Source organism: Triplophysa dalaica, chromosome 13, assembly GCF_015846415.1.
Source record: "Triplophysa dalaica isolate WHDGS20190420 chromosome 13, ASM1584641v1, whole genome shotgun sequence".
NCBI classification, from domain to species: Eukaryota; Metazoa; Chordata; class Actinopteri; order Cypriniformes; family Nemacheilidae; genus Triplophysa; species Triplophysa dalaica.
The window spans coordinates 15,858,651-15,874,546 of NC_079554.1; the positions used below are offsets into that span (position 1 = coordinate 15,858,651).

General features: G+C 39.8%; 1 protein-coding gene across 2 annotated transcripts; it reads right to left on the bottom strand.

Annotated features, from left to right (window-relative positions):
• Positions 1-6,516: 6,516 nt before the first annotated feature.
• smek1 (SMEK homolog 1, suppressor of mek1 (Dictyostelium)) lies at positions 6,517-15,252 on the bottom strand. Of its 2 annotated transcripts, none has more exons than XM_056764648.1 (15): positions 14,212-15,252; positions 14,066-14,121; positions 13,718-13,816; positions 12,977-13,594; positions 11,205-11,282; positions 10,998-11,114; positions 10,685-10,801; positions 10,449-10,580; positions 10,233-10,335; positions 9,925-10,083; positions 9,060-9,229; positions 8,604-8,743; positions 8,311-8,501; positions 7,984-8,201; positions 6,517-7,889 (listed from the first exon to the last, which is right to left on the bottom strand). In XM_056764648.1, exons 1-15 carry the CDS (start codon positions 14,351-14,353, stop codon positions 7,770-7,772), a joined length of 2,460 nt encoding a protein of 819 aa, XP_056620626.1. In that variant the 5' UTR covers positions 14,354-15,252; the 3' UTR covers positions 6,517-7,769. The 2 variants fall into 2 exon arrangements, with proteins under 2 accessions (XP_056620626.1, XP_056620625.1); XM_056764647.1 differs by having other exon boundaries at positions 8,604-8,746; positions 14,212-15,251.
• Positions 15,253-15,896: the final 644 nt, after the last annotated feature.

Sequence of the window (15,896 nt, forward strand, 5' to 3'; positions counted from 1 at the left end):
CATTTATGCATTTGGCAGACACTTATCCAAAGTGACTTAGATTCCATTAATATATACATTTGTTTAAAAAAAAAATTATTAACTGATAAATCGCATCAATTTTCGCAATACAATCAGAGATAGTGGAAGATCTGACCTTAAGCAAAGCTATGTCAACAGCCTGTTTATACATATGTGTGTGAGTGTGTGTGTTAAGGGTTATGAGACAGATATGAGAGCTCAGAGAGCAACACTGATCTTTCATGCCATTGTTTTTATGATGCACTCTAAGGAGCTTTTAAAATGAACGGTGAGAGAGAATAGATGCTGCACACAAAGCGACCTGCAAAAACACATTTTATAGCGCTTTTACAGTTGCTGGTGACATTATATACAATTTTATGCAATTAGGTCTTAATAAACCAAACTAAATCCAATTTGGCCCAGAGCACTATACAAAGAGCTCCGAGCTAAAAGAGGAAGCATGTGGACTTTTTATGTCTGCTGGTGGGTGTAAATCAAACCCGTGGGTATTGTCACCTATTCTGTCAAGGGAATTTTACAGCAGATGTGGGGGAATTTCAAAGGTACCGTGTGACGGCATGCCCCTTATGCTTATGGCAGAATGTGGGTCTGGGGTTTGTCAACAGATAATCCAGCCATTCTTACCCCCAAAGTAAGAAAAGCAGTAAAGCGTATTACAGTACTAACAGCAGTACAGTTTGACACACTTCTCTTATCTCTTGCCCAGGCTAACAGAGGGCCCCAGGCTATTGACAGCACAGTGAATGAGCGAGGAAGATTCAAGACAGCCATACAGAGCTCACCAGCAGCAGAGATTGACAAGCTTTTCTTATCTCTCGCCCAGACAACCACCTAGAGGGAGAGAGAGAGAGAGAGAGAGAGAGCAACAGTTATGACCCTTTACACAGTTGCCACACAGACAGACTGACAGAGCAGAACGGGCAGTGTGGACTTAGCACTGCCCACCATCCAGTGAACGGATCTCTGCAGAAGCTGTTAAAACACAAGATTTATTTATATCAATAGAAGAGTCTATAAAAGTTTAATAGTGATGATTTATCATTAAAAACCCAATGCTGCTGGCAAGAAACATTCACAGCTGTGTGCCTAATACTAAACCGACACTCTGACAAGAAGATCAGGTTATAACTAAGGTTTTATACGGTGTTCTCTGTTGTACACACTACAGCAAATTTTCCACAAATGCAGAAGTCCAAATATATCCTTCAAATGCATACGGAATAGCTGCATACAAGTATACAGTAGTGGCCAAAAGTGATGTCCAACTTTGGACAATTGACAACTCTGTTTTTATTCAAAAGTTAAAATACATATAAAATGTAAGCATGTTGCATTTGTGTGTTTGGAGTATAAACCGAGATCAGCTTTGAAAATAATTTAAGGAGACTTACACGATACATGTGAAAACTTTGGCCTATAAAGACATGGCTCGGGATAATAACTATGAAATATTACCACAAGAGGGGGTCATAAATATTAATAATTAACATGTAGGTATTAAATAATATGTCAATCATTAACAAATTATTAATAATACAATAAGACAATGTGTGTTTTATATCCTGCATGTGAGCTTTTTGTTTCATGCATTTTTATATTAAAACAAGATCCATATTCCCTGATAAAATGTGCTTTGTCATTTTGCCAAATAAGCAGTTTGTGTGGTGTTATCATATTTTGGATGTTGTGATCTAACCTGAGGGGGTATTAAAAGAAAATACTGTACAAACATGTCCCCTGAACATCACTTTTGTCACTATTGTACATGGTATGATTTTAAGGCTCCCTTCATTGTCTACTAGAATATTAAAAGCTTAAACTTTCTTTTCTCTTATATTAATGATTTTTAAATCTGATTTTATATAACCTTACTTCTAAGTGATCCAAAGACCCCTATAAATTAGTCGAGGCCTCACGTTTGAGAAACACTGTCCTAAACGTTAGAAAGAGGATTATTTACACTCTAGAACACTGACCAAGATAATGGAAGTATGCCAATAGTCTAAAACAAAATTAAACAAATGTACACTCAAATAGAAAACAACTAAATTCGACCTAAAATTGTGATATGGATGTTTAAAGGGGCTTGTGATCGTCCCACACCGAACAAAGGCTTCAGTGAGCGTTCCCAAAGATCAATCACTTAGGACGTTTACCCCGAGCTCCATTCAGCAATCAGCAAAAGTCAAAATAAAACAAATCCCAATCATGTGAATCAGTCAGTTTCTTTAGCGCCTTAATCTCAACCATATGCTCAAACTTTTGCCCTCTCCTCGCAGCTACCGGGCACCGTCAGACCCGAGACACAATGACGCGTGAACGGAAAGGCGCCCGTGGCTCCTCGCTCCCAAACGGATACGCTGGAATTTTACACGGTGATTAATCACACAAACAGACACGCTATGCTGAACGTGCCCCATGATCACCTCCACAGCGGCCGCCGGGCCGAAAGAAGGCCGCCCGGCCCACACAGTAGCCACTTTGTGCGGGGAACACAAGCGATTGTTGGTGCGGGCGACAGGGTCGAGTTGTGCACATGAAAGTGCACATTGTGCGGCTGTTTTGACAACCTTGTTGAGAGACGCTGAGGATTTCCTGTGCGGCTGACTTTACTGCGGCTGAACGATTATACAATCTGTCACAAAAGCCTTTCTTCTGGTGGTTGGGGGAGGATTAGCCATCCCCTGCCATCTGCTGGAAGTTTATAGGCAATGCAAACGCACAAAACCCGACGAGATGCTGATTTAGCTTTATTTTGTGCTTTATTAAATTATAACAAGACACTCGATATGTGTTTTTGCGAATCCTAGTAAAGCAGATTGTAAACCTGTATGAACATATTTTTGACCAGATTAAAAAGAAAGGCCTCCTAAAATCTAACAAACCAATACGTAGGGGAGAGCGGGGCATGTTGTCACACTTTTTACACTGAGTAACATTTACTGAGCACCATACATCACAGCGGTATAAATGTTATACCAAATGAAAGAGTGACTTCTTGGGAACATAATTTGTATTCATTACATTTTCATATCGTTTCTCATTACGGAGTTGTAGACTGTTGAATAGAGGATGTGCACTTGTGACAATTTGCCCCATCGGCAGGTAAATTGTCACACTAGATTATCTAAAAATAAGAACACAACTACTTAATTTTGAATATTGATTTTCATTTTTATATTCAAACCAGAAGTGGAAATATAAACAATCATGCTTAGAGAATTCGAAAAAAACAATTATTTCAAGCCAAACTGTACACATTTCAATCAAAACGCATTACTTTGAACTTTAACTGAAACGTTCTCTGGCTTGCACATAGATCCATTCTGATATGGCCGGATGTCCTCTGGAGTTGGTAGCCTGCTGTCAGCAATAGCATTGCTGGGTAAGGGTGAGCTGGTGGAAGCAGAAGCATAACTGGGCATGCTAGACAGAGCAGAGTTGGTACTGGGGCCTGGCAGGGTTCTGAATGGGGCGATCTGTGACCTAGGATGGTGTAAACTTGGTTTCCAGAAATACATCTCTGTTGTAAGATTGAACCCCGGCCACCCTAAAGCTAACCTGAATGTTCAGGGGGTTGCAGCCAGAGGATAGGCATTTGCCACAAACCCAGGAATGTCATAAATTGACATCGTCCTCCCTGGGATGTTCCTCATCCAGGAATCACAAGCGCTTTTGATGTGCCTCTTTAGTGGCCCGTAGACAGACCTGTCTTATGGTTGGAGCCGATCTGGGCAGTGGGGTGGGAATGACAGCATGATGATGCCATTTTCTTTTGCATAATTGAGTCCATCAATGGACAGATGAGACTCGTGGTTGTCCAAAAGGAAACAGGGCTTCTCGTTTGAGCACTTTGTATGTTCACTGAAATGTTTCAGGAGGTCAACAAAGTGCGTGTCTTTCATCCATCCAGAGGAATTTGCCCCTTCTTTGCTGCCAGGTGGCCCATTGATCAGGAAATGTCTAAAATGTCTATATATATTTGTACTGGGGCAAGTTGTCAGATGTGACGACTTGCCCCAAAATCATTGAGACAACTTGCCCCAAACTGACATGTGTGGTAATGTTGGCTAAATCTTAAGGTTAGCTCAACATAGCACGTCACCTAAAGTATCAAAAGACACGTTAATGTCTCCTCTATTTTGTGCAAGATAATAATTTTTATCATTCATATCTAACAAAGTTTTATTGCATAAAATTTAAAGTGCAAATTTTTTACTTTTTGAGCAGAAAAATAATAAGATTGTGCTTATATCAGATTAGAGCGATCTTGACCAAATGTGAACAGGAAATTGACTATAGAATAAGAAGTCACACAAAGTGCCTATTTGATTTTTGAGATAGAGCCTCTAGTGTTGGAGTAATGAACAGTGTGACAACTTACCCGTGTGACAACTTACCCCGCTCTCCCCTACATCCTAATAGATGTACTGGATAAATGTAAATAGGGGTTTATTTAATCATTCAGCTTCAAAGTGAATAATAAGTGATCAAGGTATCCCAAAAACCCTATTCAGGAATTCCCCCGGTAGTGGGCACTCATGTTAAAACTTTGGACTGGAGCGCACCTCAGGTCTGCAACCCCTCCAGTCATCTTCGATCTGAACATGAGCCTGTTTGTTCCATCACAACGAGGCACCAAATTTCTTGCAAAAACCTTTACACATTCGGTTGCTGAGGTGGAATGAACTGCCAGCCTCCACCAGTGCAGCATCCTTCACATCCTTCAAAAGACAACTCAAAACAAACATGTTCCGCATTTATCTGACCAACCAATATGTCCATGTTTTGTCGAACAAAATTGCCTTTCATGTTGTTTATTCTCTTCCTTGCTTACTTCAGCTTTAATCTTCGTAGTAGCATGGCCTTTCAAACTACTGTTTAGCGTGCTAACAACATTCAACGTGCACTTTCCCCACGGTCCCTTACTTAAAGCTGCGCAAAGGGCGAGCTCTCCCGATTTAATAATGTACATTGCGACGGCTCTTGCGGGGCAGTGCTTATTATATCTAGAAAAAATAATATAAAAGGTTGTGGAACATTATCAGCTTTGCCCTTTAAGCGGTAATGTCTATAAGCTATTTGGGGGGAGCAAGTCGTTTTGGAGTTCTTAGGGTTTAATCGTGAAAGTTGCCTAATATTAAAAATTGGATCAAAATAAGCGTCTGCCAAATGAATAAATATATGTATTTAAACCATCACATTCTCGACCAGCTGCCTTATTTACTGCAGTCATGATCTGACCTAAATTATTCAAAATCTGGGTGGTTTCAGATCAAAAGACACACTCTCCATTGGCATCTTGATGCGCCCGATGCGCACTGACACCGTCGCGTGCCAACAGAGAGCACAATAATCCTAACAACACATAAATAAAACGGCGCGTTAATGCGCACAGACCACCACACACGACGAGGGAGACACTCACTGTAGTCCATGCGGTGAGGTTGGCAGGGCGTGTCTGCTTTGAGGAACTGCCAGTCGCACTTGGACCTAACTACTGTCGGACGAAGATGATCTGAACACTGCGAGCTTTTGTACGGCTCGATTTGTCACGGTAATATTTGTAATGAAAAAGCGTGTAGGGTCTGTTTGTCTTCACTGTGTGGCGTGCCAGGGCACTGCAAGGGTAAGAGCAGGTGCGTATTGTCTACATGGGCATCATCTCAAAGATTAGACATATTGCAATCAGGCAAAACTTTAAATTAAGGTTTTGGCAAAAGTGAAGTATTCATGCTTTTTAGATGTATTACCATTCGAATTACCACGGTGACTACATATATGATGGTTAAACTATGGTTTCTATAGCGAGACCACGATACATTTGTTATTTTGCTACAAAAACGAGGAAAAATTTCACTTATTATGGTTGAGCCATGACATTTTTATCAGATTTACGTAATATGATTTGAAGTTTAAAAAAATACAGTGAAACTAATTAAATTAAATAGAGAAGGTTTCTACCAATTTTAATAAATGCTGAAGCTGACAACAGTATCGGTATTTTATAACTGAATTTGCTCATCTCAGAAATAAACATGGTTGTTTGTGAAAATGAGTGACATACTTCGTATAAATTCATGCCACTTGCATAACATATGTATTCGGCTGTTTTTAATATAGTTAAATAATCATGATCTAAAAGGAACAAAAAAGTATTTTCTGGGCTCTGGCACTTGCATTACAGAACTAATGAAATAGGTCTTTTAAAAAATATGATGTGCTCTGAAAACGAGTAAAAAACTGATTTTAAATTCTCTTTGTAATTTGTTTGTGCGCATTTTAAATGATTCATCCTTTGTAATCGCTTTGTATAAAATACCCGCAAAAACAATAAACGCAAATGCGCATTTACGAACTAAGGTGAAGTGCGCCCTCTAGTGTCGTCAAATGAAACAATTATGTATTGCTTGGGATTGCCTTAGCATTGTAACTGTAATTCCGATGACACATTAGACTGGACTTGAAAACACTCAGTAAAACAAATGATAATTCAGAAAATAAAAACTGTTATCTTTAATTGTGTGCAGGTTGTTCAGCAAAACTCTGTGAAGTAGAGGCAGGATCCTCCACTGATGTATTCAGACTAAGCAGACAGGAGGCTGAAAATATCTCATTGATGAAACCCCATTTCAAAAGACACAGTTGCATGATACAGGGAACCAGCACAACCGTGAGAGGTCTACTACAGCAAAGATCTTTTTAATGGTCCCAAATATACTGAACAACTAAAGAGTACACTCATGTAAAAGGAAAAATTAAGATATGACAAAAATCGATCACATCTAGAGTTCCACTCAATCTTTAATCAAGACGGGCATACAAATTTTCCAAAAAAATCTGCAGTTTTGAAGGGCAAAAAAAAGGGTAAAACTATCTCCCCCACTGAGGTTTTAAAAACCTGTTCAAGTGCGGCTGAAAACATCCTGAACATTAAAGGCAGGTCTCTTGTGTCATTAAAAAAACAGAGGAGAGAAGAACTGAATGAGAAAAGGGGGGAAACTGCTGGCTTTGAGAGAGGAAGAACTTCCGCTGAGCCACAAGAACAACGGTGACATCATAAACAATGACGACCCAGACCTCTTTGCTCCCTAGTGTCCCGCCTGCCCCTAGAAACTCAAAAAAGGAAACAAATCAAGAAAGAAAGGGCAACAGAAAAAGGCTAGAGGGAGGAGAGAAAGAAATGGAGATGGAGTCAGCAAAGGTGAGTGGTGGGTGTGGATTGGCTGGCCCAATCGGGTCTTGTGAGGTCCTTCCCTGAGAGGGGGGGCAGTGTGTCCTGGTCCAAGCCTGGGACGCTTCATGGGGCAACAGTTTTGAGAGTCTGTGAGTGAGTGCGCGTGAGGTTTTCTTTTTACCCCCCAGTACTTTTAGCTTAGTCGAAATACATTTTTATTAAATCCTTTATTATTCGTCCAAACCACAGTTTTATCTTCGCTCTCTCCGTTCATTTGACGAGTCTCTTGTTCTCTCTCAGATTGGCACTTGGACAAACTCCACGCATAGAGATGTTCACCTTTTCGCTCCGTGACCGAATCTTTTCTCTCTCTCTTGCTCTCCCTTCCTCCGTTCCTCACATGGCGCCCCATGGACTCCTGCGGGGGGTGGGCTGCGTTCGTTCATTTATCCATTCATTTGTGTATTCATTCATTTTATTTCAGTTTTGAGTTCTAGGCTGAGCGCTGCAATAGTCTCTGGACAAAGCTCCCGTTGAGCATTACTTTGCTGACTGAAGAGGGAGTGCTTTAGGAGCTCAGCTTGGATTTCTTGGACAGAGGAGGACTTTCTTCTTTACTGTCAACGTCTTCCTCATCATCATCCTCTTCATCATCATCGGAATAGTCCACCAAACCCACCTGAGCTCCCTGCAACATGAGACAGGTGTCACTTATCAGAACAGCCATCAACTCCTCAAATTTTAGGCCTAAATTTCAATCTATTATGCCAGTCTTGACTAACCTTAGTGGTGACAGCTGCCGTAGGGGATGAGCTCCGGGCTCCTGTCCCGGGTGAGGTTGGAGAACCAGGTGAACCAGGGTGAAGGGATGCCGTTGGAGGAGACGAAAGACTGGCCTTGGGAGAGCTGGAAAAAGAAAGTTTAAAACTAGGGCTCTGCCTTCCTGAGAGGCTTGACTTCCCTGTCAACACCTCCTTCGACACCTCCTCTGACTCTTTCACTGAGGGCAGATCAAAAAAAAAATTAACAAACCACACTTAAATAATTTCAAATTCAAAGTTTATTAGAATCAAATACAGCATCATAGGAGATGGTCATTTGTCGCATACGTTTCTTTCTCTCCATGAACTTGCTGATTGGATCCATCAGGTCCTCATCGCTTTTTATCTTATCTGAGGGTGGCACCACAGCTTCACCGTCCTCCAAGTCCTCTTCGTCCGTGTTAAACCACATCTCCTCCTCATCTTCAAGTGTGCGTGCGTCCCGCCGAAAACGGTGATTTCTCAGAATCGACCGCATACTAAAGTCACCAAAGCAAACATTCAGCAATTAAAAAAAAGTTATTCACCATTCCTGAATATCAGATCAAAATCTACCATATTGTTCTGAAAGGACCTCTGACCTGTCAAGTTTTGGGTTGTCCTGCCTTTCTCTCTGCTGTTCGTATCGAAGCTTCAGTCCCTTAAACGTCTGAACATAATCTACGTCTTCCAGCGCCTTCCAGTAGTTCTCTATGATGTGAGCTGTCAATGACTTCACATCCTCCTTTCCAAACACAAAATGCAGCCATAAAACAAAAAGTAAACACAGTTAGTCTAACGGGAGTGTTTAAGGGCATCAAACGATGTATGCAGTCGTTTTGCCTGAATGACAAGTGATGACCAGAAGCATACAGGGTGAAGGAGAGAAAAAAGCTAATTCAAATTTGGATGTATCCAGTGTTATGCTAATAATCTGTAGGTTTTCACCACTCCTAGATATTGTACGTTAACTCCAAACTCAGTTCTCGCACTGTGAAGCGTAAACATGGCGGATTTCGATCATATACCCGACATGATGTCGGCTTAAGTGTACTCACCACTCTGACATACTCAAACATCTCTATGATGGCTGAGTTGATGAGGTTGTATCTGGATCCATTGTTTAGGAAAGCTTTGACTACTGGCTCAAACAGGAAGTTCCTCATAATGTATCTGTTATAAAACTCATCCTTCAGACCAATGATTTTCCTCATGAAACGCAAAGCACCTAAAAAAAAAGAGAAATTAGTGAGAAAGGCACAGACAGATTTAGAAGCCACGTCGTTTGTCTGTCAACAGAGCAGCTCTTGGGCCTTTGTTCAAAATAAATCGAAGCTTATTAATAATGCTGCTGGTACTAAATGTAGAATCTCTAGGCATGTGTCATAACTGTGTAACAGTCTTTGAATGAGAGTCTTTCACAGCTGAATTTTTGGGTTTTATTGATGATGTATTTAAGCGTTCATTTTGACAAGTCCTGTGTGTAATAACACCCTGCGCCTCTTTCATTTCACAGTCCTTTAAACATTATGCATCTTTCAGAATTATAAGCATCTAACTGCTACTAACCCCCAAGATTATTCAATCAGAGTTAAGCTCAAAGCTTTTGTAGCAAAAAACAAAAGTGATGCAAGAAATGCACAAAAATTGTCTAAATAAAATCTAACCCTAATTATTAATGTGCATGAATTGTCATATATTGTGTTTGTGATGTATTTTTCTCAGGTATGCCACTTATTTTGCCTAAAGTATTTAATTTGTTTTTTGACATTAGTAAAATAGGTACACTAATAAACAACAACAACATCACAAATACCACAATCTAAAATACAACATATTTGAATATACCACCAAAATCCTACAAGCATACATTATTTCCTTAAAACCATTTAAAAGTCACCTTGTGTGTGTGCATATACTCACATAAGGCTAGGAAAGCGTGTCGAGATGCAGTGAGCACCAAGACTCTGCGGAGGATGTCTTTGTTGATGATGTAGTTCTTTATGTGATACGTGTGATGCTCAACGCAGAACGTGAGGAGTTCAACAATCAGAGCCAACAGCTGACATGTCTGAAAATCATCTGTTGGAACAAATAAACGCATTAAGAAACATATAGCTCTGCTATAGTCAATAGATTAATGATTCTGACATACAGTATTTATTTCCAAATCTAGTCCAAGGCCAGTCTACATAAATGCACACACACTGAAACTACTCTTGCATGGTTACCTTTGCTAGGTATCTCCTCTGTGGTGTTGGCAAGAAGCGGAGCAGAAAGCACATGCATGCAATGCTTATAGAAGAAACTCAAAAACTCAGTCTTCTCCGTTTTCTGCAGGGAATCAAAATCTTTTTGTTCATGAGTTGTACAGCAACTAATGGAGACATTACACTATGGTACAAGGTTCAAGACATAAAATATGCATCTAAACCAACTTTTCTCACATTAGCAGTTGCAAGCATGTTCTCCGGGTCCACTAGTGTCCTGAGCAGCCCCATCAACTGTACAGCTCCGCCCAACTCTGGATCATTGTCACAGATCATATGTTCTATGATCAGATTTATCAATAGAATGTCCTGTGAATATAGACAAACAAGTTGTATGAAACAAAAAAATGCATGACTAACAGCTATGTTCAGAAAGCCTGTGGACTCAAAATGATTACATGGACGTGACTTACATCATCATTCTGTAGAGACTCCTGCATAACAAATTCTCGCACCATAGAAGGGTTGTACTCTACCAAGTAGGAGAAGATATCAGTGGCTGCTCCACGCACCAGTACATCATCCATGCCCTTTCACACAAAAGCAAAAGTCACGTTAGTTAATGCAGATGAGAAAAAGAGCAAGCAGGTTTAAGATTTTCACTGAAAGACATTTTCATATGTTGCAAATATGTCGAAGTAGAAAAATGTAGTATGGATTTCAGATGTAAATTTCTGCTTTGGAACTTGGCCAAAAATCTTTTTTGAAATAGCAAAAATGCTTTACAAGAATAACTTCCAGCGCTGGCAGTATTCCCATGTTGGACAGTGTCTTGAAAAATGCATCTCTGTTCTGTGGTTGTAACGTCTGGGAGAACGCACAAAACTCCTTCAGGAAATTTACCTGTAAATATAAAAGTATGAGTGCTACACTCAAGTAATATAAATTTTATCTTCAAGGTTTGCACATCCATTAATAACAAAGTTAACATACCAGTTCATGACGTTTGTCGTCATCCGTGGCTTCATCAGTTAGCTGTGCAAAGAGCTCAGTCAAAAACTTCTCGTCATCCTGAAAACAAAAACAAATCATAAATGGCAATTTCTAGTTATTCTATCACACGATCACATACTGAATAAACCCATCTAGAACATAGCAAAATGAGACCAAAAATCACATTCATTACTGAAGTGTATAGATGAAACATTTGTAATAGGTCTGGCAAACGTTTGTGCCAAGTAAAACCATAAATGTTACGGTCATAGATTTTTTGCACTAAATACACATTAAAAAATCCATATAGACTGCATACGGTCGTAACGTAAAATGTTAATAACAAAGAACCTCAAAACGTTTGCAACCACATTATTAATACAGGATTAGGTGATGACTGGTGATGTAGACTCACAATCTTGATATAACTGTTTGATTGCAGCCACAGCTAAAACACAATAAATGACTAGTCGATCATCAGGCCAATAAACAGGCATATTAAAAACATTTTAAATGTAAACTACACAAAGAGACTCAAAGTTATTCCTTTGGGTTTAGACAAAAACAAGCCTTGAGGGTTGAGAATAAACAAACTACAGCGATATCAAAACAACTGTATAATAAAATGTAATACCTTAAATGGTCAAATAAAATAATAGTTTGTGTTTAACAAAAAAGCGATTTCAAATGCAAGACTGAGATTCTACTTTATACATCTAAAATTCTTTCAAAAAAGCACTAAATCGACTTTCAGGTTCAAGTACAATTTGAACTGGAATAAAATCAGTTAATTTGTCAAACCAATTGTTTAGTGTGAAAAAACATTTTTGCACTCCCTTGAACCGATTTTTTAAATAAAAGAAATATATAACAGCTGATATAGAAATTATAGTTTTTCCACCTGCTCTGGTAAGATCACATTTTCTGCTTTACATATTACATCGTCATGAGAAATTAGGCCTAATCGCATGGAGTAACAGCTTTCAGTACCTATTTATAGTCTGATGACAATTCAACATCGGGGCTAACCAGAACACACAAAGATAGTTGTGTGATACGGTAATGTTAAGGCACATTGCAGGTTTTTTATGTACATTTATTTGTGAATCTAGAAAGAAAAAGCATACTGAACTGATGCTGGCTCAAGGTTTCAGATTGCAAAAAATTATCATCTAACGTGCCTGCCAAAGCGTTTGTGACATCACATAATATGGCTCTAAAGAACATGATGGTGTTGTTTCCATGGAAACAGGTTACCTCCCTCTAACTCCGCTTGCAGTATAAAACAATTTCACTGTAGGTGCTTCATAGCAGCTTGGGAGAGAAGCACGAATATAAAGCCACAAACAATATTTCTATATGTTAGCTGGTTAATTTTAAATGGTACATATTAATATTTTAAATACATGCCATTTTGAATTATTCTTTAATATGTTTGAATCTGATTTCACATCATGAAACTGATTTTTTACACAAATTCACAGTGCTTGAGGTGCAAATCTGTTTTCTGTATTCATATCTTTAAAGCGGTTTGTATGAAAGCTATAAAGACTTGACCTTTAAACCTCCCAAAGTTCACCCAACGAAAGGACATCCCATTGAGACCAAAGAGATGGTCTCATGCAATGAAAACATTTAATATTTCAGCTTATTCGCAAAAGAATGTTCAGGTGTTGGGATGGCTCCTGAACAACATTTCAGAGGTGGCAACTAAACAAGGAGTATGATCTTTGTTACCAACCTTACGTATGTGACCATTTGAGAAAACCCACCTGCAGCATGCCAACAATCTCCACCTTGTTGAAGAAGATGAACGAGTGGAGGGTGGAGAGCATGTTCTCTTCAAACACAGAAGGGGTGGGTAGCACCATGTCCTGAATGTACTGCACCCGATACGTCTGGTGAATCTTCTGTCGCAGCTCTGGGTCTGAAATGGGAATGACCTCTTTAAATCGCGCCGTGGTGGTTAGGAACTCTCGATGTCTTCGTGGCTGGGGAAGCGACGGGTCGAACTCCAAACATCCGATCACATCCATGATGCATTCTTCAGAAAACATGACTTCGAAAAGCGCTGTGCGATTGAGGAGGAAAATGCCTTTGATGACGTCGTAGAGGTGATGAAGGCCTTCTCTGTTTTCCAGGTCCTCGCAAACACGGAAAAGCTCCAGCAGCTTGCGTATGTAGCCCTCATTCTCCAGAGCTAGGGCCAGTTTTTCCCGCCGTAGTGGTGAGGGTAAAGACGATGCCACCAGCTCAGCCACTTCCTCCAGTCGGGAAAGCTCGCAGGGTGGGAGTTCTAGGCCAGGAGAAGACATATCATCAAAGCGCTCTTCTTCTGACTCTTCTATCAGTTCCTGGGTGATGTCTACAGAGGGATCCTTTCCCTGGACCTATGAAGACAAACCCGAATATACAATTAATAGACAATGACGAGAAAAGACCAAAATTGAGATTGAGACATTTTTACCACTATGTATGTAGAATATGAGCTGCATGATGAAATATACAATCACCTGACATATTTTCTCCCAGATCTCATCACAACCAGCCTTTTCTTGGAAGCTGAGAGCCAGGTCATAGTTTTCAGCCTCAGACCACACTATTAATGTATCCTTTAAAAGTAAAACAAACACCATCAATAAATGCCCAAAGAACATGAACAGAAAAACAAGGCAGTGCTATTATACACACAACAAAACACATTCTGATGTCTTCAATAAACAACTTATAGTTGAAAAAATGTATCGCCTTAATATACATTATGAATATATACGGTACAATTTGGAGTAGATCATTATGAATTAGTCTTATAAAAACGCTGATCTGACCTCACTAGATAATGCACAACAGTTCAAACGCACCTGCTGTTTCTGATAGGCGGTGTTAGGGTTGATTTTTGACTCCAGCAGCAGTGACCCTATTTAAAAAAAAAAACACGCAGGTTATTCGTAATGCGGATGAAAAACAACACGTGGAATAGCCCATTATCTTGTGTTTTGAAACCTACCGTCACTTTCGGCGCGCACCAGGAGAGACGTGCCTTTCAACCTCTCCACGTAGGCAGACGACACATGCCCCGTGCCCCGATCGTCCCACTGGCGATCCTCATTCAGAGTATACACCTTTACTCGTCTACGAGTGTCAGTCATCCTTGCAAGTATCTCTCGAGACTTTACCCTTGATTAAATAAATTTCAAAATTCTCGCCTTGCAAAATGCAAAAGAATCTGCCTTTACAGATGCACAAATCCGCGAACTATTTGGTGTTTACTTGCAACCAGTTGCAATATGTTGTTGTGGATCTATTAAAGTGAACTCAAGTATATCGGATGAAATATACTGACCAGTCTAGCGATGGTCAGCTAGCTGCTGTCTGCAGCCGAGGCTCTCCACAACATACCCAATATTTTGAAATGTTTTACACGGGCTACGGAAACCTCTACTCCGTTACTAAATTGGATGAAAGGTGAGAAATTGTCTTAAAAACATGCAGACACAACACGAATGCAATTTGTGTTTATTATTCGCTGTGCAACCTTACTTTCAGCTAGTTATGCTAAGCTAACGCGGCGACTAATTCAGTCAAACTGGGTTAGCTTAGCTAGCACATTCGCTAGCAGGCTTTCTTCGCGCGAGTCATTTTAACCCAGAAATGAGAAAACCGAACATGAACAAACTCAAAAGACGTACCGATAGCACTATTTGATCAGTATACTCGCTCGTATTCAATGAAAATGTAAGAAGAGTCGTTTATAAAACGCCGCGTTCATAATAAGCTAAGCTATATTTTCTCCAAGTATTCCGCCATATTCTGGCTAAGGGCCGCGTAGGGACCAGCCAGTCTCTTTACACAAATATCCACATTTTCCGATTCAACTAATCAAATAGACTCGCTCGTTTTACTTTCCGGGACGTCAAATTATCGGCGCGAGCTTCGAGCACCAACAAATAGCAGCGTCTTGAAGAAAAGTAATTATTAGCCCCACTGTGAACATTCGGCCATCTTGGGTCCCCTCAGAAAGTCGCTACGGGGTTTCCTGTTGCAGGCGCAGGGCCGCCGCCACAGTTTAAAGACACAGTGCGCCAAATTCACCAGCGCAGACGGACGGTTTCGTAACACCGAATACGTAACCGTTCCTGGTTAAAGATAAGAAAAGTGCTGGCATTTCATGTACTCTGTACCCTTGACAAAATATAAAGTCGAATTTGGTAAACCACTGTAGATTATTAACTTGAAAATGGAGAGTTTTGCCAAGTCCCAATTAATGGACATTTCTTTAGGTTTTACTATATGTTATCATGTCCCTGTTTTCTGTAACCAATACAGTCTTCTGTGTCTTTTTGACAAGCAAGTAACGTTTGCTAAAATTAATATATATATATATATATATATATATATATATACATACATACATATATATATGTCCAAATGGCGCAAGATTTTGTTCAGTGGTCAACACTTTCTAGATCTACAAAGAGAAATAGTATTAGCACCTATGTATTATTGCTCCTGTATGACAAACCGCGTATTGCTCCCTGAACTCTCTGTAAGTCTACTAAATGACTAAATGTAAATGTTAGAAAAAAATTATGATAACACAGTTATCAATGCAAAATCATAATGCTCATACGCGCACAGATAGAGAGAGAGAGAGAGAGATTCAAGGATGAGACAAAACAATAGACTTCAAAT

Excerpts from the sequence above, each read along its gene's own strand:
- smek1 (XM_056764647.1), bottom strand. The coding sequence starts at position 14,353 with ATGACTGACACTCGTAGACGAGTAAAGGTGTATACTCTGAATGAGGAT. Across the intron at positions 10,336-10,448 it reads ACATGCTTGCAACTGCTAAT|AAAACGGAGAAGACTGAGTT; the intron begins GTGAGAAAAGTT and ends GATTCCCTGCAG. Across the intron at positions 8,502-8,603 it reads GACAACCCAAAACTTGACAG|TATGCGGTCGATTCTGAGAA; the intron begins GTCAGAGGTCCT and ends TGGTGACTTTAG.